General features: G+C 43.6%; 1 protein-coding gene across 1 annotated transcript; it reads left to right on the top strand.

The window, feature by feature from the left end:
* The first annotated feature begins 250 nt into the window (after nucleotides 1–250).
* On the top strand, nucleotides 251–21,778 carry CKM (creatine kinase, M-type). The gene is made up of 8 exons (XM_033955344.1): nucleotides 251–384; nucleotides 4,289–4,501; nucleotides 5,205–5,359; nucleotides 6,925–7,057; nucleotides 7,635–7,806; nucleotides 11,956–12,079; nucleotides 19,703–19,892; nucleotides 21,309–21,778. Exons 2-8 carry the CDS (start codon nucleotides 4,309–4,311, stop codon nucleotides 21,485–21,487), a joined length of 1,146 nt encoding a protein of 381 aa, XP_033811235.1. The 5' UTR covers nucleotides 251–384; nucleotides 4,289–4,308; the 3' UTR covers nucleotides 21,488–21,778.
* Nucleotides 21,779–22,925: the final 1,147 nt, after the last annotated feature.

A 22,925-nucleotide genomic window follows, 5' to 3' on the forward strand; every position in this document is an offset into this window, starting at 1 on the left:
GTCAAAACGGATGGCTGATAGCAGTGATGAAACAGACTCTGTCTTCGTGCTAAATTAAGACACCCATTAGTAACAGTATCCTAGGAGATCACACAAACACATTTCTGGAATCTCAGTTCGTCCAGTTAAGGGTCTTGGATGGCTTTAGGGTCTGCCAGTGACCATCGTGACATCAAGCACTGCCACTACCCCCACCCCTTCAATTCTTTGACCAATATGAAGGAAGCTGACAGCTCTGACGTTGACCAATGGGAGCAGAGCTCTCTGCATATAATACCATGTTTTGGGGCTGGAATTTTGGGTCACCCATTTGACGACAGTGTGAGGAGAGGCAGAATCTCCCCCTCGCGGGCACTGTTAATCAACTTCCATCCTCACTTTCAGGTAAGGTGGGGAAGGGGGTTTGTGTAAAACTAAAAGAAAGTGAGAAAGAGAAAGCATGAAAGAGAGACAGCAATGGAATTGTTACATTTTTTTCTAGTATAATGTGTGGAAAAAATTTTCAAAGCCTTCCCATCCTGTCCAAAAATCAGAATATTTCTTTTATTGTCCTAAAACAGGAGAGCTTTACAACAAATTGTATGCAAGTAACAGGAGTCCCTTACCTGGTCCAGCCCATGTTACCCTGCTTTCTGTCTTCATTTCACTATCACATATGTTGGTTGTTAGTTGCAACAGTCTGTTAAGTCCTAGATGCTCGTGATATCCCAGTCCAAAAGACTTTCCAGATTTTGCATAAGTTCAGGTCGGAGAAAACAGAGACCTCTGATTCATAGCTCCAAGGCATGATTCTGTAAAACTGACCATAATGTTTAAATAAATGAAAATGAATTGTTGGGTTTAATCAACGTTGCCAGTGGTGTTAACTAGATATAGTTGTATCTGGGTTTCCATCGCGGTGCATAGTCCCCTATCTTTTTGCTGCACTGCCTCCTCTCATCTGGGGGGAAGCTGTCAGCACAGATTCTAGGGACAGAGGGGACAGTAACAGCCAGTGAATACAGGGCTAAGCCAATATTCCCTCATGGGCTCATCCCCCTCCTACTGCTTCTTGTGTTTTAAGGGTGCTCTGTGATCCCAGGGTAGCTACTGTGCCCTTGATATGCCATTGAGCACTGGTATCAGTGCATTTGCTGCTGTATATCCAGCTCCACAAGCTGACTGAGTTTCATGTATCTACCAGTAGTCTCAAAATGTATGGGGTAGGGAAAGGAGATGGGGGCAGCAGTTAGCCCCTCCCTTCTCCATCACACCCTTCTCATCTTTAGCATGACCAGAGTCATTTTATCTCTTTTCCAGCAGCTGATGGCATGCCATCCAGGCTGCCCAAATTCCAGACTGTATTTATAGCTGTGCTAGAAATGCAAAGAGGGAGGAGGGCTGGCAAAGGGCTGCAGAGAGGGTCCTGCAAGGATGGAAGCGAGAGGGCTGGCAGAGAATCACCTGATACCAATGCATCTGGAAAGGCAATTAAGGGAAAGGAAAATGATATCAAAATAGCTTTCCATTGGCAGAAAATTGAAACCCCTTCTGTCCTTGTCACCGAGACAAAGTACAGATTCCAAGTATGAACACAGACAACTACACTTACAGGGATCTCATGCCTGTGAATGCACAATGATACCAGGACTCCAACTGTTGCTGAAGAGACTGGCTCTTTCCTGTTGCCACAAGGGTCAGCTATTTCCATGTGGTATGTGTGCAATTCCATTTTTTCCAGTTTGAATACCTGCTCAGTGGAACTAGCAGAAGCCAACCAAGTATTCCCAGGACCCCAGCCCATGTGTCTATTATACAGCAGGAGCCTTCAGGAACCCTGCTAACGAAACTAGTTTATAGCAGGAGCCCTCAGGAACGGGAGTTTCCTGCAACCACGATATAGCAGCAGTCCTGCATCTGTTATTAACCATCCCTTCCTTTCTGGACACTCACAGAAGCTTGTGTTTCTCAGTCACAGCCCCAAACCTTTGGAATTCCCTCCCTCTCTATCTTAGGTCAGAACAATCCTGCCCTCAGTTGAATAAAGCATTATACGGCTTCTGGTTGTACTTTTCATTGGAGCATAAATTATTACTCCCCTTCCAATCGTTATCACCCTTCCCCGTTAACCTGTAAACCATGAAATTCTTTCCCTCTCTGTTTTCCTTTTGTTTCATGTGTCTGGTCTGAATTTTGTTGGTTTTATTAACATTTAATTTTCCCTTCCCCATTTTTTAAAAATTGTACACCGCACAGATTTTACCTTTGGTTTATTATTGCAGTCTGTCAAATAAACTAAACTAATATAGCAGGAAGGCCTAAGAACCCAGTCCATACATTCATTATACAGCAGGAACCTCTGGAAAACCATGCCCTGCATCTGTTACACAGCAGCAGCTCCGAGGAGTTGAACCCCTTTATATATTATACAGCAGCAGCCTCCAGGAGCTGAGTCCCTTAGGTTATTATAGAGTAGGAGCACACAGGAACCCTGACCCTGCTCTTATTATGTAGCAGGAGCCTTGAGACAGAAGCCCAATTCCTGCATCTATTATATAGCTGGAGCCTAATCCCTTTAGTTATTATATTATTGTATGGTTGGATTGTAAGCTCATTCGAGCAGGGACTGTCTTCTTTGTGGCTCTGTACATGGCTGCATACGTCTATAGAAATAATAGAAATATTTCTAACTATAGAAATAATTAGTAGTAGTAGAAGCCCCTAGGAACTGATTATAGTAATAAAGTCGATGATGTAGACAAAAAGGTCGAAATGACCCATGTGGTGAGCTCTGTCAGTTATTTGGTATTGTAGCTGTTGCTCTATGAGGGTTACCTCTCCCCCATGCCTTCTCTGTAGAGTGGTAGGTGTTCAATCTGTGCTTTGCTTCCATCCTCTTGACATTAAAGGATTCTCAGTGGCTATCCCATACCTTTTTTTCAATTCCATTACAGTTTTTCCTCTCACCACCACCACTAGGGGCACTCCAAGCATCAGCCATTCTTTTCATGAAATAAAACTGCTTGATATTTCTCCTGTGTCTAAGTCCCTTAAAACCATGAGACCTATTCTTCCATTTCCTTTGAAAAGGGGCTAAAGTATTTAAATGGTTGTATCATCCCTCTTTCACTCCTCTCCCTACAGTATACATATTTAGGTCCTCTAGTCTCTTCTGATATGTCTTCTGGTGCAGACCCCAAATCATCTTGATTGCTTTTCTCTGGACTACCTATAGCTTCTTTAAGGGCAATTCTGCAAATAAATGCCCATGGTTCTGTGCCCCTTGCATGCAAAAAATTGTTCTATAAGGGATTGTTACACTCTCAAGCAACTGGGAGAAGAGCATATATATATGGGCAGAGCATTGGTAGGGCTCCCAGTTGCACATGTAACTATAGAATATTGTCAGTTATGCATATTCCTGCTATATTTGGATGCTCACATTAATGCCAGGTCTATGGCTAGTGTAACTGGAGGCGCCTTAATGTAAGGTGCACCAATAACAGGTGCCCAGGTGTTATAGAATACACTCCAATCAGCCTTTTGGAATTTAATTTGGCCCCAAATTAACATATTACTAGAAAATCATATTGGTCTCTCATATGATACCATATTATTTGGTACTGCAATGAGAACACAAAGTCCAATATCAGCAAACAATAACAAATTGCTTTTAATATTGACAGGAGTTGCCATGCAGCAAATCACACAAAATTGGAAGGATTATACCAAGCTAAATTATACATTCTGGTGGAACTCGGTGTGTCACATTTATAAAATGGAGAAAATATTGGCATTACAACAAGGAAATATAAAAAATTTTAAGAAAATATGGGATCCATTGACAAAATATTCTAAAGATCAGATATCTTAACACATTGATAATAATAATATAGGGTTAGGGAGGGAAATATAGAAATTACTATGAGAAAAAATGAAAAAACAAATAACAGGGGAAAGGGATTCAATATATATGATATGATATTGTACATACAACTATAATTATTATAAATTAAATATTATGCTATTCATTTATTGTAAGAATGAAAATTTTATAAATAAAAATTAAAAAAAAAAAAAATTTCTAAGGTCTGCCTGCAATTTTTCACAGTCTTCTTGCGTTTTAACAACTTTGAACAGTTTAGTGTCATGCAAATTTAATCACCTCACTCGTCATCTCAATTTCCTGTGTTCTGTCTGATATAGCTCTGTAATTTGGTAAGTTGTGCTAATTTTCTGTTTGCTATGGTGGCCAAGAGACCTATGATTTTCTTTTGTTCCTATGCAATTTTTTTGCTCTTTCCCACAGGAATTATCCGATCTGCAGCTATGCCTTTCGGCAACACTCACAACAACTGGAAACTGAATTTCACTTGTGATGATGAGTTCCCTGACCTCAGCCAGCACAACAACCACATGGCAAAAGCCCTCACACCAGACATCTACAAGAAGCTAAGAGAGAAGCAAACTTCTAGTGGCTGCACCCTTGATGATGTCATCCAGACTGGAGTGGATAATCCAGGTACAACTTTGCATTTTGCTAGAGTCTCCTCTAATATTTATAACCCTTGTGGGTTTTTTTTTCTGAATTTTACCAGCATCTCCTCTAGCTTTTACACCCCTTATGCTCTCTAAATATTGCACCAAGTAGCACATCTTATGCTTCACCTCTGCAGCAAAACCAACAGCTACCTAGAACAGGAATTCACAACCCATCCTCAGACAAACTCAGTTTTCAGGATTCTCACAATGAAAATGCATGTGATAGATTTGTTTGCACTGCTTCCAGTGCATATAATCTAACTCATGTATATCTATTATGCATATCCTAAAAAGCTGACTGGTTGGGTGTGTCATAAGGACTGGGAGAAACCCATTGATTCAGTACATTCTTGGAAACCTCTATGGTGGCTCTGACTGAAAATTCTTTGAGAGGATAACAGGCTTCCTAGTATTCATTGACTTTACAATTTGGGAATATAACATGGGTCAGAATATATGGATGGAATGCTTCTCAATCTCCTTTCTAAGGGTTGCTAGACTGATCTGATGCAGGTGTTGTCTCACTTGCGAGTCTGATTTGTTGAATCAAAAATGGATCTATGAGTATATGCACACAGTGGGTTAAAAGTCAGCACTGGCTGAATCTGACCAACAGAAATGCAGCTAGTCTGGCAAACCTAAGTTCTCTCTGGATGACCAAATCCTATCTTCCTGACCTGCAGGTCACCCATATATCATGACTGTGGGCTGCGTTGCTGGAGATGAAGAATGTTACGACGTATTCAAAGATTTGCTGGACAAGGTCATTGAAGATCGCCACGGTGGCTACAAGCCCACTGACAAGCACAAGACTGACCTGAACCATAACAATTTGAAGGTACAGGCATTATAACTTCATCTACATCACTCTTCTGCTACTGTTAGCCCAAAACTTTCTGTGATATCTGACCAGATACATCAATTGACTGTAGGTCATAAAGGACAGGTCATATCATTGCTGGTTGGAAAGGTCTGGTTCCTCTATTACAAGCTCATATAAACATAGAAAGATGGGGTGGGGTGGGCTAAAACCAGAACAGGATCACCTTGTCACAGATGATTTTGAGACCTCTGGTAGCAGTCGACAAATAAGACATTTTGCCCATTCCTAAATTTTCAATTTACTTCAAAATAATGAAATTTATAGTTCCTGCTCTATCAGCACTCAGGTACCAGAATGTGTCAAGAGGGGGAAGGCTGCCAGCATCAACTCCAGACCCAGAGCTAGCATTAGGGGTGGGGAACAAGGGCAATTGGCTTGCGCTCCCATGTCACAGGGGGCCCCAAGCTTGCATGAAGTTGCAGGAGACACAGCTTGCAGGCAGACTTTGGGTCTCTGTCCATGTGCCATCTCCTCTCCACTCTTCACCTTCAGTACCACCTGCTGGTTACTTTCCTCATGCTCAGCACCATGTACAGATCTCATCCTGTCCTCAGTTCCCTTCCTCATACAACCTGAGAGCCTCATCTTGTCCCCTCCTTTCTTTCAGCACCACTTATGGGAAGGATCATCAGTAAGAACAGGTGAGGCAGATGACTCCCAGGGCTGGGAGTACCAATGCACCTTATAAGAATCAGGGCACAAGCACTCCATGCTACCACTTTAGCAGCAGTAGCAGTTCAGAGCTTTCATGTAGTAACTAGCTGGCAGGAGATGTCCAGCAGCAAGCCAATAATACCATCAGAAGGGATTCAAGACAAGCTCTTGCTGAACCAGAATGTACGCAGGTAGGGCTAGTCTCAGTTATGTTACTGGTCTTTGACCAGAGGGCCACTGCGAGAGCGGACTGCCGGGCATGATGGACCACTGGTCTGACCCAGCAGCGGCAATTCTTATGTTCTTAATTCCCCCCTCCACTGCAGTTGGCCCCACTCCCCAGACTTCTCTATCTGCAGGTATTATTCTATCCCTTTTCCTTAGCTTTTGCAATACTTGTGGGCTTCATTCTGCCCCCCCCCCAATCCAAAAGTAAAACATACTGGGTGCAACCTTGTATTCAGAAAAGCACGAAGATGCCAACATTACCCGCAGGTCACCTTCTTTCTCCTCTTCTCACCTTCAACACTATTTAAAGGTCAGATCCCATTTTTCTCCTTACCCTCAGCACTATCTGCAGGTCACATTTTGTTCCTAGGTTTGCCAAAAACCTAGTGCTTCTAAATACATATAAAAGATTAAGGGAACTAAAGATCAAAGTTTAAATATTAAAAGGAGCTAGTTTTACCTGAAGGTCCAAAGGAAATACGTTTGCACTGCACACATATTGAGCTACCAGTGCCCGCTTTGTGCATTGTTGTCATATCATTCAGTTGTCATGTTTGCAACTTGAGACCCTTGTGAGGATTTTCCATGCTTATTTGTCACACTAAAGGACAATTTCTCATCTCCAATCTAATTCTCAGGGAGGTGATGATCTGGACCCCAACTATGTCCTTAGTAGCCGAGTCCGAACTGGTCGCAGCATCAAGGGGTTCACACTGCCTCCCCACTGCAGCCGTGGTGAGCGCCGAGCTGTGGAAAAGCTCTCTGTGAAAGGTATGAGAATGAGAACTCGTTTTGATGCTTCAGCATCTATATCTTCAGGGCCCCGGCATGACATTAACAGATTCTGCTAAATGCTTTGTCCTTTGAAACCTAGGACAAACTCCATCTCCAAGACCCCAGCATGGGGATTTTTGTGCTGCTGGGATGGGAAAGGCTGTCCTTTTTTTTAGGACACAATCTATTTCCAGGATACCTGCATTATGTTATAGATATTGTCTTTCATATGAAGGATATGCTCCATCTTCCTGCATGGATTTTAGAGGTCTTTGTGTTGCTGGAGACACTATCCTTCATAGTCAGGACACACTCCATCTCCAGGTCTCTAGCATGGTGTTTATTAAGCATGATCCTTCATAACTGGGTATTATCCTTCTCTAAGAACCAAAGCCTCAGAATCTTGCATGGTGTGAAATATAAAAATATATTAAGACAGGGGATTGAACATCAGTTGCAGATGGAAGCCTTTATATGGCACAGAGGTCTGATTATTATGAGTGCCCCAGCATCTCTTGTCTTCCTCAGTTTGGTTATGCCCTATAAGATGATTGTTTCATGTTTTCTCTTGTAGCTCTGAACAGCTTGAGTGGAGAGTTCAAGGGCAAATACTACCCTCTGAAGGACATGTCAGAGAAGGAGCAGCAGCAGTTAATCGATGATCACTTCCTGTTTGACAAGCCCGTTTCCCCTCTGCTGCTGGCTGCAGGAATGGCCCGTGACTGGCCTGATGCCAGGGGAATATGGTAAATGTAATTTAAGAGGACATCTACTTCAGGGGTGCCCAAAAGGTCAATCACGATCGACCAGTAGATCGCAAGGGCAACACGAGTCGATTGCGGAGCCCATCCCAGGCTCCATGCTAGACTTGTGTTGCCTTTGCGTACTCCCTTCTTCCCCGATGCTGCAAAATCCAGGCGAGTGCAGCCACTGCACAAGCGCCGGGCCCACAAGCCTCCCCCCCGACATTAATTCCAATATTGGAGAGGAAGTTCTGGGCCAGCCAATCGCTGCCTGACTGGCCTGGACCTTCCTCTCCGACGTCAGAATGGACGTCGGGAGGGGGTGGGGGGGGGGGTGAAGGCTTGTGGGCTCAGCCAGGTTGGGAGTGAAGTCACGGGAAGGAATAGAGAGGACTATGAAGGGATGAAGTGAATTGAAAGGGTTAATAGCTAGGACAGAGAATGTTGCTATGAAGAGCCAGAAGTGTCTGCAAGTTCTAAAGGGAAGAGTGACAGACTGATGGAGACAGAAACTTGGAGTGGAGCTGTGGCAGTAGAGAAGAAATAGGCTGTAAGGGTGACAGGAACTCAGAGAGGGAGCATGCGCTGTAATGGGGGAAGGGAACTGAGAGAAAAATACATAATTTGGGAAATAAGACTAAGAGCAGACAGGAGGAAGTGTTTGTTGGGGGCATTTGGCAAAGGTGGAGGTGGCTGGGGGGGCAGGGAGAGAGAAAGAAAGAAAAGGGAGCAGGGAGAGAGACAGAAAGAAAAAAGAAAGAAAGAGGGGGCAGGGAGAGAGAAAGAAAGAAAAGGGGACAGGGAGAGAGAGAGAGAAAGAAAGACAGACAGACAGAAAGAAAAAAGGGGGCAGGGAGAGAGAGAGAGAGAGAGAGAGAGAAATAAAGGGGGCAGGGAGAGAGGAAGAAAAAGTTGAACTTATGGAGGAACAGAGAGAGATGTGAGTTGGGGAATGGAATGAGGTCTGGAGGAGAGGAAACATGCAGGAGGCAGAAAGAAGGGAAGAAACACTGGATGCACAGAATTTATATCTGCTGTCTATATTTTTCACTATAGCCCCCTTTCACTAAACCGCAATAGTGGTTTTTAGCACAGGGAGCCTATAAGCGTTGGGAGCAGCACGGGGCATTCAGCGCAGCTCCCTGTGCTAAAAACCACTATCGCAGTTTAGTAAAAGGGAAGGGGATATAGTTGTCTATTTTTGTATAGATGTTACTGAGGTGACATTGCATATTTTAAAGTCATCTGCCTTGACCTCTTTGAAACCCCCCAAATATAAATAATAATTAACATTTTCTCGGGGTATAGTGTGCTTTGTGTTTTTTAAATTGTATTGTTGGTGGATCATTTTGACTTGGTCATTTTAAAAGTAGCTCGCAAGTTTCTTCCAGTGTAGAGGGCTTGCCCCAGTGCCCAAAGGTTTACGCTGTTTTCTAAGAAAAGCCATTTTGCTGGGGGAAAAAAGTTACTTTATTGAGCTGGTTGGAGAAATTCACCTCCCTCCTTGCAACAGTGGAAGACGACCATGATCCAGCTGTTACAGCTAGAGCGTCATATGGTTCCCAAGCTGGTCAGCGCTTACAAGATGTATGGGCTCTTTTTGAAATAGTCTGACACCTGTGGCACCTAGCTATTTACTCAATATGTAATTATTGGTCTTTAATTGTCATTTATGCCTGGGCTACTCATCTTTTATTGGTGGTCATTGAGTGGTGGTAATGGAGACATTGATTATGGCAGGGTCACACTTGATTCCCTGGGGGGGGGGGAAAGTACAAAACTGTTTTCTTTTATTTTGCAGACTAGTATTTCCTGTTATTGCATTGGATGTTTTTGTATCCTAAGATTGTATTTTTATTTGTTCTGCTCAATAAAGATGATATAAAAAAGAAAAAAGTAGCTCGCAAGTGTGGGCACCCCTGATCTACTTGGTCAGTTAGCCAGCATATGAAATTAGACAGACCCTGACAGCCAGACTTAGGGTCCTTGTTACCATATTTTGGAAGGAACTGCAATCTCTGAATTCTGGCCAATGACTATCAATACAATAACTCAGCTAAATAACTTGGAAATCAAGTTTCAAGTTTATTGTATTTGATATACTGCCTAGGTGGTTTACATAGAATGAAAACATTTGTACAAATGCTTCAAAGGTAATAACATAATATAAAAATTAAAAATTAAAACGGAGGCAAATAAAAAGGACATACTAAAGGGTAAAGATGGATACATAAAGAAGACCGGTAAGAGGATACATCATTTAAATTTTGGGAGGGGGAAGGACAAACCAATAGGGTAGGAAAGGAGCTAGAAGGGGCATAGGGTGCAGCAAGAGGCCTGCTGAGAGAGTTAATCATGGGCTGAAAACATACTTTAAATAATGAATGCGTCTTGGAATAGAAAAGTTTTTAGGTCTGATTTGAATTTAGACAGACAGTGTTCTTGTCTCAGATTAAAAAACAGGGTAAGGAAGCTCAGATAATTGTGATGAAGACACATTACACCACAGCCCAATGGAGTTTGGCACTGATTGTTCCAGTGGAAACTATCCACAATTCCTCCAATCAATATTTAAAAACTGTAGTTGGTGATTTTAAAAAACATTGATTGCAGTGTTTCAAAAAAAATAAGTACAGAATATTCATTGTGGCTTTCTGTCTAGTGAGTGGTGCTGGATATACAAATACAGTACATGGCAGCTAAGTGGATAGCAGCAACATTAAGGGGGGAAGTTATCAAGGTGCGGTAAAAGGTGAGCTTTTTTCCACTCCTTGATTTCCCACAGGAGTCGACTATTTATGGTATAACAGAGCCATCTCACATGCAGTATTATTCCAGTGGCCTGGGATCATCAGGGCTCAAATCTGTGGCCTGATGCTCCTAGGCTACAGCATGTAGGGGCCAGTTTCATTCCTCTGCCCCCCCCATAGACCAAGCCTCCTATCCCCACAAAATGGCTCCCTACCATCTACTGGGGCCTGCCAGCTCTGTCCCTGGTAATCCAGCGGCCATTGGGAAGGAACAATCCCCAGTCACTCCTGCCTTTCTAGCATCCTCTACCACCTACTGCCTCTACTGCTAGGGGTCATGTTTATTTACATGCGATGTGGTGTGTGTGGGTGATTAGGGGATGTGATCGGGGGGATGGGGAGAAAGGGAACAACACCGGTCCCTTTATGCTAACGTTCAGGAGCATCAGGTCACAGGTTTAAAACCCAATACTGTCAGCTTTTTACATAATAATGAACAACTATACATGCATTTCAATGTTTTGCATCTTATTACTGTGTAACTTGCTGTGACCAAAATATCACCAAAGTAGGGCAAAACAAGTTGTGTTAAAATCTTTTAAGTCAAATAACATTAATTAAGGTCATAACGAAGCTTAATAGATTCCCCTCTAAATCTACTATCGCGTTTCCCCCCAAATAAGACACTGTCTTATATTAATTTTGGGCCCAAAAAAGACACTAGGTCTTATTTTTGGGAAGGTCTTATTTTTTTTCATGTACAGTGATTATCTCTCCCTTCCGCTCCTCCACCCCAGTTCTTCCTCTTCCTATTTCCTTTCTCTCTTCCACATGTGCAGCGTCTTTCTTCCCCTCTCACCCATCCCCTTGTGTAGCATCTTTCCATTCCTCCTATCCCTCTATGCAGCAGAACCCTTGCAGCCTATATCCGTCCCTCCTTCCCATCCCTTGTGCAGCATCTTTCTATCCATCCCCACTCCCTCCCATCTCCCTTGTGCAGAATCCTTGCAGCTTCTATCCCTCCCTCCTTCCCTTCACTTGTGCACCAGAACCCTTGCAGCTTATATCCCTCCAGTCCTCCCATCCCCCCGTGGAGCATTTTTTAATCCCTCCCAATTTCCCCGCCGCCGCAACACATTTCCCCTCTCCTTGCTGACCTGGAAAGCTCAAGAAATCAGACTCTACATGCAGCATAACACCAGAGAAGTAGAAACAGAAATGCTTACCTGGGTCTTGAACAACACCAAGGCCACCGCTATTACTTCCCCCAAACATCTGCCTGAGCCATTTTTTTGCCTTACACTAGATTAAGGTCAGGAATATCCAAGAATGGAGCAATTTGAGTGGTTAAAATGAGATTACACTTTATACAATTTCCCCTGCTCTCAATTTCTTTTTCTAGGCACAATGATGAGAAGACATTCTTGGTTTGGGTGAATGAGGAGGACCATCTGAGGGTCATATCCATGCAGAAAGGTGGAAACATGAAAGAGGTCTTCAGGCGGTTTTGCGTTGGACTACAGAAGGTAAGATGGGAAGAAAATCTCATTCATTCTGCAAAGCATTGGTGTGGCCACAGGTGGTCCTACGTGGATCTGAGTCCACCCACTGGACTGAGGCCCACCCAAAATCAGTACTCCATTGACGTGGCTGGCAGGTATCCACAAGCCCCAATAGCCGATGACCTCTTCTCGGCAGCAACACACCATGTGCAGCCAGCAGCATTGCTCCCAAGCCGCTGCTGCTCCACCCCTTATACACACTCAGTTTGTATGCATGTGTGGAGGTTGGCCATGTCAGCAGCTCAAGAACACTGCCACTGGCTGCACAGGGTGTAAGAATTTCTGCCGAGAGGATGTCTTTGGCTGGCAGGACTTGCAGATCTCTACCAGCTCAGGTATTTCTTTCAGTTTGATTGGGGGGGGGGGGGTAGATTAATTTGATGGCTCTGTTTTGCAATAGTAGTAAGCAATAGATTTCTTTCTGGGTTAAGCCTTGGTATAGGGCATTGCAGTGGTCTAAAGTTGAAATTATAAGGGAATGAATCATGATGTTGATAGAAGAGGGATCAAGAAGAGAGAAAATAGAGAAGATGAGCCTTAATTTATGAAAATATTTCTGGGTAACTGCACTGATTTGCTGATGAAAGGTAAGGACATTGTCAAGGATGACTCCAAGAAGTTTAACTTTGTTGTCCATTTGAAGGGGGAGGAGTCAATACGGATAGGTACACATAGGCATTCATCAGTAGAGGTTGGAAAAAGGACACCTGTAATTTTAGAAATGTTCAAGGAGAGTTTATTATGCTGGAGCCAGGAACTAATTTTGTTAAGTTTGGAGTTAATTTTGATTATTTCTTCAGGGGATGTAGAGATTAGGGGGTGAAGTAGTTGAATATCGTCAGCATACATGAACACAGTAATGCCTATGGATTGCACTAGAGTGAGTAAAGGAGTCAGGAAGATATTAAAAAGAAGAAAAGGAGAGAGGATTGAGCCTTGGGGGACTCCATAGTTTTGAGCAATAGTAGAAGAAGTGGAATTATTAAAACTGACTTTGTAATTTCGATTGTGAAGGTAGGAGGAGAACCACTGCAGAACTGTGCCGGAAATGCCAATAGATTTAAGGCTATTAAGAAGGAGGGAATGATCAATGGTATCTAGTGGTAAGGTCTAGTGAAATCAGAATGGAAGATTTGCGATGGTCTTTGAAGTAGAGGATAGAAGTTGTCAGGCCGATGAGAGATAGTTTGATAGAATAATGTTTCCATAATCTGGTTTGGTAGGGTAAAGGGCGTTACTTTTTTCAGCAAAGTTGGATAGTTGATAGAAAACCAGTTTTTCAGTTATTTTTGCTAGATGAGGTAGGTTAGCGATTGGTCAATAGTTGATCATTTGGTTTTCGGATATGTTTGCTTGAGTTTAGGAAATACTAGAGTGGATTTCCATTATGAGGGCATAAGACCTGTGGAGAGACTTTTTTTGATCATATCAAGTAGGAATGGGCCAAAGGTCGAAAAATGTTTTTTGAGTATGGTTGGAGGCAAGCTTTCGAGGGAATTATTTGGTAGGTTTAGCCTTTGTTTAACTTTCTTTAGTTCATCTAGTGAAGGCAGGTGGAAGTCGGTGAGGGAGCTGAATGAAAGGGAAAAATCCAAAGTAGAAGAAGTGGCTGTCACAGGTGTAGGGGAGCTAATAAATGTAGCGTGTACAGTTTTAATTTTTGCGTCAAATTGGTTTACAAGATCTTGCACCGAAGGTCGGTTCAAATTGGCGGTGGGTCTTCTAGTATACAGGGAAAGAGAATGGACAATAGAGTAGACCGCTGAGGAGATTTTGGTAGTGGCTATACGTTTAGCGTAGAATTTTTTCTTAGCAGTCTATAAAGAATTTTTATAGAAAGTGGCTTGTTCTTTGTATTTCTTTAGTGTAGATGAAGACCGCTTTTTTCTCCATAGACGTTCAGAGGAGCATAGATAAAGCCAAAGTAGAGATAATTCATGGTTGAACCATGGGTTTGTTTGTTTTTTTAGAAGAAGAGGAAAGTGTGATGTGTGAACGAATAGGTGCCAATGAATCAATCATTTGTTGAGTTTTGGAGGCCAAGGTCTCGGATTGTTCTTCAAGAGAAAGATTGGAGAATTCTTCCAAGTGGAGTTCTAACTTATTGTTAATGGAGCTTGTGGTGATTTTACTGTAGTCCCTGGAATTGTATGTGTGAGGGGTAGGTTGGAGGTTATGTTGACATTTGGGCAACTTTAGGCTGATCAGAAGGTGATCTGCCCATGGAAGAGGAAACATTTTTTGATTTTTAAACTCAGAGGAAAGAGATTTATGGGTGAAGATCATGTCGCTAGTGTGGCCAGCTGAATGGGTGGGGTCATGAATAAGAGGTGTTAATATGATGTCAGAGGTAAGAGAAAGAAAGCACAGGCAAGAGAGTTATTAGAGGCATCAAAATGAAGATTTGCATTTCTCATGAGAACTCAGTCATACTAGGAGATTTCAAAGTAAAAAATGATGGATTGAAGAGATGATAATATTTCTCTGGTGACTGGAGGAGGTAAGAATAAGAGTTGAAAATGAAAAGGATGGGAATTGGAGAGAGTGAATTGAAGGATCTCGGCAAATAAGCATGTAGTGCTGCTGGGTGTTTCAAAATTGAGAGGAAGGGTAGAATGATAAATGATGGCAACACCTCCTCCAGTTTTATGTTTTCAGTAAAGAGATTTGAAAAGGAAGTTATTTGGCCAGGCTTGATTTAGATAAGCATCTTCTCCAGCTAAAAGCCAAATTTCAGTGAGGCAGAGAATATGTAGTTTATGTTACAAAATAAGATCGTGAACTAGATGGTGTTTACTTTTAATGGAGCGACCATTTAGAAGGCTGAGTTTGATATTGGACGAAAGGGTAATAGTCTGGAGAGAGGAAGGGCAGGGGGAGGTGAGGGGGAATAGATAATAGGCATTTGGACCGTGTTAAGTTTAAGGGGAAGGAAGATGGGCATAAGAAAATAAGAATTGCCATTGCTGGGCCAGACCAGTGGTCCATCATGACCAGAAGTCCACTCACACGGCGGCCCCTAGGTCAAAGACCAGTGTTCTAAATGAGCCCAGCCTCACCTGCGTACTTTCCAGTTGAGCAGGAACTTGTCCAACTTTGTCTTGAATCCCTGGAGGGTGTTTTCCCCTACGACAGACTCTGGAAGAGCGTTCCAGTTTTCTACCACTCTCTGGGTGAAGAAGAACTTCCTTACGTTCATACAGAATCTATCCCCTTTCAACTTTAGAGAGTGCCCTCTCGTTTTCACCTCCTTGGAGAAGGTGAACAACCTGTCTTACCTCCTTGGAGAGGGTGAACAACCTGTCTTTATCTACTAAATCTAATCCCTTCAGTATCTTGAATGTTTCGATCATGTCCCCTCTCAATCTCCTCTTTTCGAGGGAGAAGAGGCCCAGTTTCTCTAATCTCTAGCTGTACTGCAATTCCTCCAGCCCCTTAACCATTTTATTTGCTATTCTCTGGACCTTTTCGAGTAGTACCATATCCTTCTTCATGGACAGCGACCAGTGTTGGATGCGGTACTCCAGGTGAGGGCACACCATGGCCTGGTACAGCGGCATTATAACCTTCTCCGATGCAGCTGACTATGTCTTCTACCTTGGCTCCCGGTAGTCAGGTCACCAGCCTATCCAGTCTTCCTCCTGCTATGTGGCTGTCGACTTGTCTGATGATGGAATCTCCCACGACGATTGTTGTCCTCTCTATCTTCTCTTGATTCTCCAGCCGTAGGTCTGTGTCCCTGGTGATTAAATTTGCAGACGATACAAAGATATTCAGAGTAGTGAGGACGTAGATGGATTGTGAAGACCTGCAATGTGACTTAAATACGCTCAAGAAATGGGCCGCGACATGGCAAATGAGGTTTAATGTGGATAAGTGTAGGGTGATGCATGTCGGTAAGAAAAATCTTATACAAGAATACAGGATATCTGGTGCAGTACTTGGAAAGACCCCCCAGGAAAGAGACTTGGGAGTACTGGTTGACAGGTCAATGAAGCCATCTGCACAATGTGCAGCAGCGGCGAAAAGGGCGAACAGAATGCTAGGAATGATTAAGAAGAGGATCACGAACAGATTGGTGAAGGTTATCATGCACTGGTCGCCGTACATGAAGGCGGCCACGGTACTACTGGAGAGTAGAGAGTTGCTTGGGGACAGAAATCAAACCGATCCCGCCCGTCCCTGCTGGAATCAAACCCGTCCCTGCTGGAATCGAATCCGTCCCCACCCATCCTTATAAACTTCAGAAGTAGTTATTTCATTTAATTATGCTACTGAATTAAAGGCTCTGGTAGAGACCCATTTACAAATAAGCAAAGCCACTTTAATTAATTTGGAAATATTGAGAAGAATACATACTTTGTAAATGGGTTTCTACCAGAGCCTCTAATATAAATACTCAGCCGATGAGAACCCTCAAGCTGTCAGCTGAGGACTTCCTCTGCAGTTGGCCGGGGTTCCCTTTTGCCAAGCTCAGCAGGAGCAGAAGCATCCGAGTCACAGATGCTTGCACCTCAGTGGCTCATGGATGCTGCCAGCGACTGCTGTGCTTGGTGGTGGGCTGTCTCTAGAGGAGGTCCTCTGCTGGCGGTGCTTGGGGATCCCACCAGCCACAGCAAGGGTCAGCAAGTATTTCAACACTGTAGAAATAAAACCAGAAATACATTTCCTTTTCTTTTGAACACAATACAAAGACATCTGCTTTATATATTTCCCGAAGCTAACATATTTTAGTCAACAAATTCCATTTTTTACCTTTGTTGTCTGGAGACTTATTTTTCCATCAAGTTCGTTCCAGTTTCTTTTTTTCGCTTTTCTGTCTTCTGCAAATTCTTCTGTTGCTGTTCATTGGTTCCTTCTTCCATGGTCCAGCATTTATCCCTCTCTCATCCCCTCCGGACCATGTGTAGCATCTTTCGCCCTGCCCACCAGCCCCATGCCCACATTTTTCCTTCTATCAACCCTCTCCAGCACCATGCTACATTTCTCCCTCCATTCCCTTCACTACTAAGTCCAACATTTCTCCCTCTTGCATCCCTTTCAGTCTGTCCCACTGTTCCTTTCCACCACATTTCTCCCTCTCATCTTTCTCTTCTCTATCATCTGTACCTCACTCCCTCCCTATGACCAAAAATTCTCTTCTTTCCTCCATTCCCCGTGTACACCACCTCCCATGTCCCAATGTGCTTCCTCTTTGTTGAAACGCTTGCATGCTCTTGCTCCCTCCTTCTTTTTCTGCCTCCCCCACACCAGGGTCCATCAGCTCTCACTTTCTCTTCCCAACTACCCTCCTATCCAGTGTCTCTATCCCCCATTCCTTGTATCCAAGTTCTCTCCCTTTCTGTTCCTTCCCTCCCTAAATCCCATTGTCCACATCTCTCTCCCTCTCCTGTTTCAGAGCCATTATTTCTTCCCCCCCAAGCATATGCAAGTGGACTCCTTCCTTCCCCCTTCTTGTGGCGTCCTCCCCCCTCCTCTCCTTTTTGCAGTGTCCTTCGGTTTCCCCCCTGGCCTCCTGGTCTCACCTTCAGCTAATTAGGGCAGCCTAGATCCTTTTTCCTGGGTGGTGTCTCCTCTGAAGGGAACGTTTTCTCTGCCCTCTCTTTTCTGTAGTGCCTCTTTCAGCACCATATCCAGCTTGTCCGACCCTTTTGCACCAGCGATCTTTTTGCAGGCTGCTCTAATTACCATAGCTGAAGGGCAGCACTATTTCCAGCTGCACTTCTTTGCAGGGTAGTGGGCCCTACACGCTGCACGTAGCTGAGGCGAAGACTCCCTCCGACGTAAGCTTTGACATTGAGGAAGACTTCCGGGTCAGCTACTGGAGGCGTGCTGTGATCGCTGCATGTTGCAAAGAAAACTACAACATGGAGGGCAGTTAAAGGTGTGTATCAACTGAGCTCCCTCCAACCCCGTGGGATCCCCGTGAACCGAGGGGGCATCCCCACAGGATCCCTGCAACCCAGAGGGGAACCCGCGGGACCCCACGGGTCCCAGATTATCCCTGTTCCCTTGCAGCTCTCTACTCGAGAGGGTCCAGAGAAGAGCGACTAAAATGGTTAATGGACTGGAGGAGTTGCCATACAGTCAGAGATTAGAGAAACTGTGCCTCTTCTCCCTTGAAAAGAGGAGACTGAGAGGGTACATGATCGAAACATTCAAGATAATGAAGGGAATAGACTTAGTAGATAAAGACAGGTTGTTCGCCCTCTCCAAGGTAGAGAGAACGAGAGGGCACTCTCTAAAGTTAAAAAGGGGATAGATTACATATAAACGTAAGGAAGTTTTTCTTCACCAAGAGAGTAATGAAAAATGGAAATGCTCTTCCGGAGGCTGCTATAGGGGAAATCACCCTCCAGGGATTCAAGACAAAGTTAGACAAGTTCCTGCTGAACCAGAACGTATGCAGTTAAGGCTAGACACAGGGCACTGGTCTTTGACCTAAGGGCCGCCGCTTGAGTAGACCACTGGTCTGACCCAGCAGCGGCAATTCTTATGTTCTCACGACTTCCTCTGCTCTCTGTGCTTCTTTGGCAGCAGTATATGTATTTAATTGTAGGTTCAGTGTTATGTTTATTAGTATTTATACTGCTCTTCGTTACAACTTTCACTGAACGGTTTATGAAATACTAGTATATTTTTAAATGCACAGATCTTAGCCTCCTTTTTTTTTACCTAGATGACCTATACAATTTTATTCTCCATGCCTGGCCGGTAATTTTAGAAAAAATTTGTGTAGTATCTCTTTTACATACATATAAAATCTTTTATAACATTATCTCATGGGTTACACATATAAAATGCATGCAATGACAAGAAGGTGCCTATGTTTACAATACTCACATTTAGGTATAGTTTGGGTGAAGTCCTGAAATAAGCACCTAGTTTATAAAATATGCGCATTCTTCACCTGTTCATCAGCAGATGTAATGTGCATTGCTGCATTTTAATTGCAACAGTGCAGGTTTTATGAGGCTACTTTATAAAGATACACAAGCAGCCATGGGTCTTTATAAGAGTCACAACTTAAGCAACCACAAAACAGAAAAGGTCAAGTATGCATATGTTATATTACATTGAGCTGTGCAGGTGTTCATCTGCATCATCTTTTGGGTAACCTTGGTGGGAGAGAAACTGAAGCAGGCAGTTGTCAGGAGCTCCCAATTTGGAGCTCTTCCTTTCCTCCATTATTTAGGGCAGTTAAAATGATAAATCAGAGCTATAAGATGATTAGAAAAGGCTGTGCTTGGTAGAGAACCCACTGTTTTTGGGTTTTATAAAACCAGGGACTTGCACTGAAAGATATAACACAGAAAACTCCCTGCTCTCCCTCTGCTGGTTTATTAGGGACAACCCTGGTTTTAACCCTTCCCCTGCCTGACCCCCCAGTATACGTTGAATCTAGAAGACCAAGACCTAGAAGTCCACTTTGACACTGGTAGAAAAATGGGAAAAGTACTTTTGGATAATGGTGACAGGTGCCCAGTAACCCACAGTTTTAAAATTCTACAAATCTGTTGCTAAACTAACTTAGTCCAGTCCATTCTTGGCTATGGTTTTCACTAACTGTCCTCTTGTTTCTGACAGATTGAGGAGATCTTTAAGAAGGAGGGCCACCCTTTCATGTGGAATGAACACCTAGGGTATGTGCTGACCTGCCCTTCCAACCTGGGCACAGGCCTGCGTGGGGGTGTGCATGTCAAACTGCCCAACTTGTGCAAGCATGAAAAGTTTGGGGAGACCCTAAAGAGGCTGCGTCTGCAGAAACGTGGTACAGGTAAGAACCAGACTCCCCAAGGCAAGCTACATCAGCAGGAGATAAGTCACAGCTAAGTCCTGGCCCACATTATAAGATGGCTATTTGCCACAGATAAACCTACATCCTTTCCTGTCCCCCCTCATGACATGTGCTAGCTGAATCAGAAGTGGCACAAATATGCCCTTTCTACTTGCTCAAATGTGAGACAGTTTTGGTGTTCTATATGGTTCTATATGCCCAATTCGAATTGATTCACTTTGGTTGAATTGATTCAATCTTGGAAAAAATCAGCCTCGATTCAATGCAGGCCCAGCATCGTCATGGCCCAGGAACTTCTTCACAGTGGCATCCTTCACAACTCGCTGCTCTTGTTGGCATCGGGTCTTCCTCTCCGTCAGGTCCTGCCTTCGTGGAAACAGGAAGTAGGTTGGACTTGGCAAAGAAGAAGGCCTGAAGCCGGTACAAGCAGTGAGTTGTGAAGGCTGTGCTGCTGGCGGCGTGTGTATATGTATATGTGGGGACAAAGAAAGAGAGCATGTGAGGGAAGTAGGGGAGGGGGAAGGGAATAGGGGCATTATCAAACCTCAGGGGGGGGTACATGGATGGAGAGTGCCAAATCTCAGGGAGGAGGAGGGGGAAAGGTAAAAAAGATGCCTTACTATAGGGCAGGCAGGGAAGGGGATGGCCCAGAGAGAGATTAGATAAGACAATGGGAAAGAGTGGGAGAGGCTGAAGTCAAGGAGGGAGGAAAAGAGAGATGATAGGACAGGGGAGCTGGAAGGGCAGAGGGAAAAGAGAGAGATACATGTGGTAAAGATGCTAAATCCACAAATGAAGGAAAAAGAGGACATGTCCGGGTAAATCCAGAAGGCTGGTAGCCCTAGCCAGTCCTGGTTTTGCAACATTGGTTGTTAGGGATATGCATTTGTTTGAAATGGCATATCCCATATCCCTGAAAGAACAGGACATCCATGTTGACTCTAGTATGCCCTATTGCTCAGTGATGAGTGCCATTTAGCAGTATATATGCGCTCTTGTTCACTCTTGTTTTTATGTCTTGTTTTTTGTTATATCTTTTTATTGGCTGTATGAGGGAAGGGGGTGTTACACTGATTAGCTCTTATTGTGACCCATTTAGATGAATGTTTCTGAGTATATTAAATTTAATGAACCATATAATAGGGTGCAAGACTGATGACACTATCTCCTGAAACAATAGAAAAAAAGTTAAACCCCCAAATAAAATGAAAAAAGTCTCATAAATGACATAGTTATAAAGAGCTGTACTTTCCAGTTGTTGACTGAACATGTGTGATGACAGGATAAAACCATGACTAGCTCAGTCCTGTCTAGATGACCCGGATTGTCATAGACCCCCCCTGGTTTCATCTAGTTCTTAATAAACTGTCTCACCAAATCCCTTTCCTTTCCTAGGTGGTGTGGACACTGCAGCAGTTGGTGGTGTTTTCGACATCTCCAATGCCGATCGCCTGGGCTTCTCCGAGGTAGAACAAGTGCAGATGGTGGTTGATGGTGTGAAGCTCATGATCGAGATGGAGAAGAAGTTGGAGAAGGGGCAGCCAATTGATGACCTGATGCCAGCTCAGAAGTAAACCGGAAACAAAAGAGAAAATTAACATCTTAACCATGCCAGAGGAAGCATAGCCTGTAAAACAAAAAAAGAAAAAAAAAAGAGAAAAACCTGAAAAGAGAGTGTCAATGCAGTAAGAAAGGACTGATTGATGGCTACTAATTCACTCTTCCATCCCACCCTGCATGACCACACCTTTACAGGGGAAGGCTGACATTCCCTTGGTTTCACACATCTTGTTTTGTGTTGTTTAAATACCAGCTGTTCCGATTGCTAGGGTAAGGAAGGAAATAAAAGCAGGGTTGGCTCCACACTGGAAGGTCTTGGTGATATTTTCTTGCCTTTGGAGAGGATTAATAAGGGGTGGAGAAGAATGAAGGGGAAAGGAGAGGTGAAATATACAGTATGATGGCATAGACCTACAGCTTTATTCCTCATTCTCCATCTTGGGCTATAAGCCTTGCTCTTCCATTGCTGAGGATCCTCTAGACCAGTGATTCCCAACCCTGTCCTGGAGGAACACCAGGCCAATCGGGTTTTCAGGCTAGCCCTAATGAATATGCATGAGAGAGATTTGCATATGATGGAAGTGATAGGCATGCAAATTTGCTTCATGCATATTCATTAGGGCTAGCCTGAAAACCCGATTGGCCTGGTGGTCCTCCAGGACAGGGTTGGGAACCAGTGCTCTAGACCAGGGGTGTCAAAGTTCCTCTTGAGGGTTGCAATCCAGTTGGGTTTTCAGGATTTCCCCAATGAATATGCATGAGATCAATGGTTCTCAACCCTGTCCTGGAGGACCACCTGGCCAATCGGGTTTTTGGGATATCCCTAATGAATATGCATGGAGCAGATTTACATCCCTGTCACTTCCATTATATGCAAATCTCTCTCATGCATATTCATTAGGGCTAGCCTGAAAACCCGATTAGTCAAGTGGTCCTCCAGGACAGGGTTGGGAACCACTGCTCTAGACCATTGCTTCTCACCTCTTTCCCAGAGGTACATATTGCCAGTTGGATTTTCAAGATTTCTATAATGAGTATACATGAGATAGATTTACATACAAGTCTCTAAATATGCAAATTTATCCTATCTATATTTATTGTATTGTGGTAATCCTGAAAAGATGACTGATCACATGTGCCTCCAGGAGTGAATTGGGAAGCACTGGTCTAGAAAAGTGCTTCTCAGTCCAGTCCTCATGATATAACCAACCTGATTTTTAGGACAGCCAGAACAAATCTGCGTGAAATAGATTTGCATGCCCACTTTCTATTGTATTTTTTAATTTTATGACACTTGTGATACTGTCAATCACCAACTGGTATCAATGGCTAATAGTGGGTGGGACCAGCTAAGAAGTTTCTATTGTATGCAACTTTATCTATTTATTGTGAATATCCTGAAATCCAGATTGGCAAGTTGAGAGCTTTTCAGACCCAGCCTGGGAATTATTA

The sequence above is a fragment of the Geotrypetes seraphini genome, chromosome 8 (genome assembly GCF_902459505.1).
Source record: "Geotrypetes seraphini chromosome 8, aGeoSer1.1, whole genome shotgun sequence".
NCBI classification, from domain to species: Eukaryota; Metazoa; Chordata; class Amphibia; order Gymnophiona; family Dermophiidae; genus Geotrypetes; species Geotrypetes seraphini.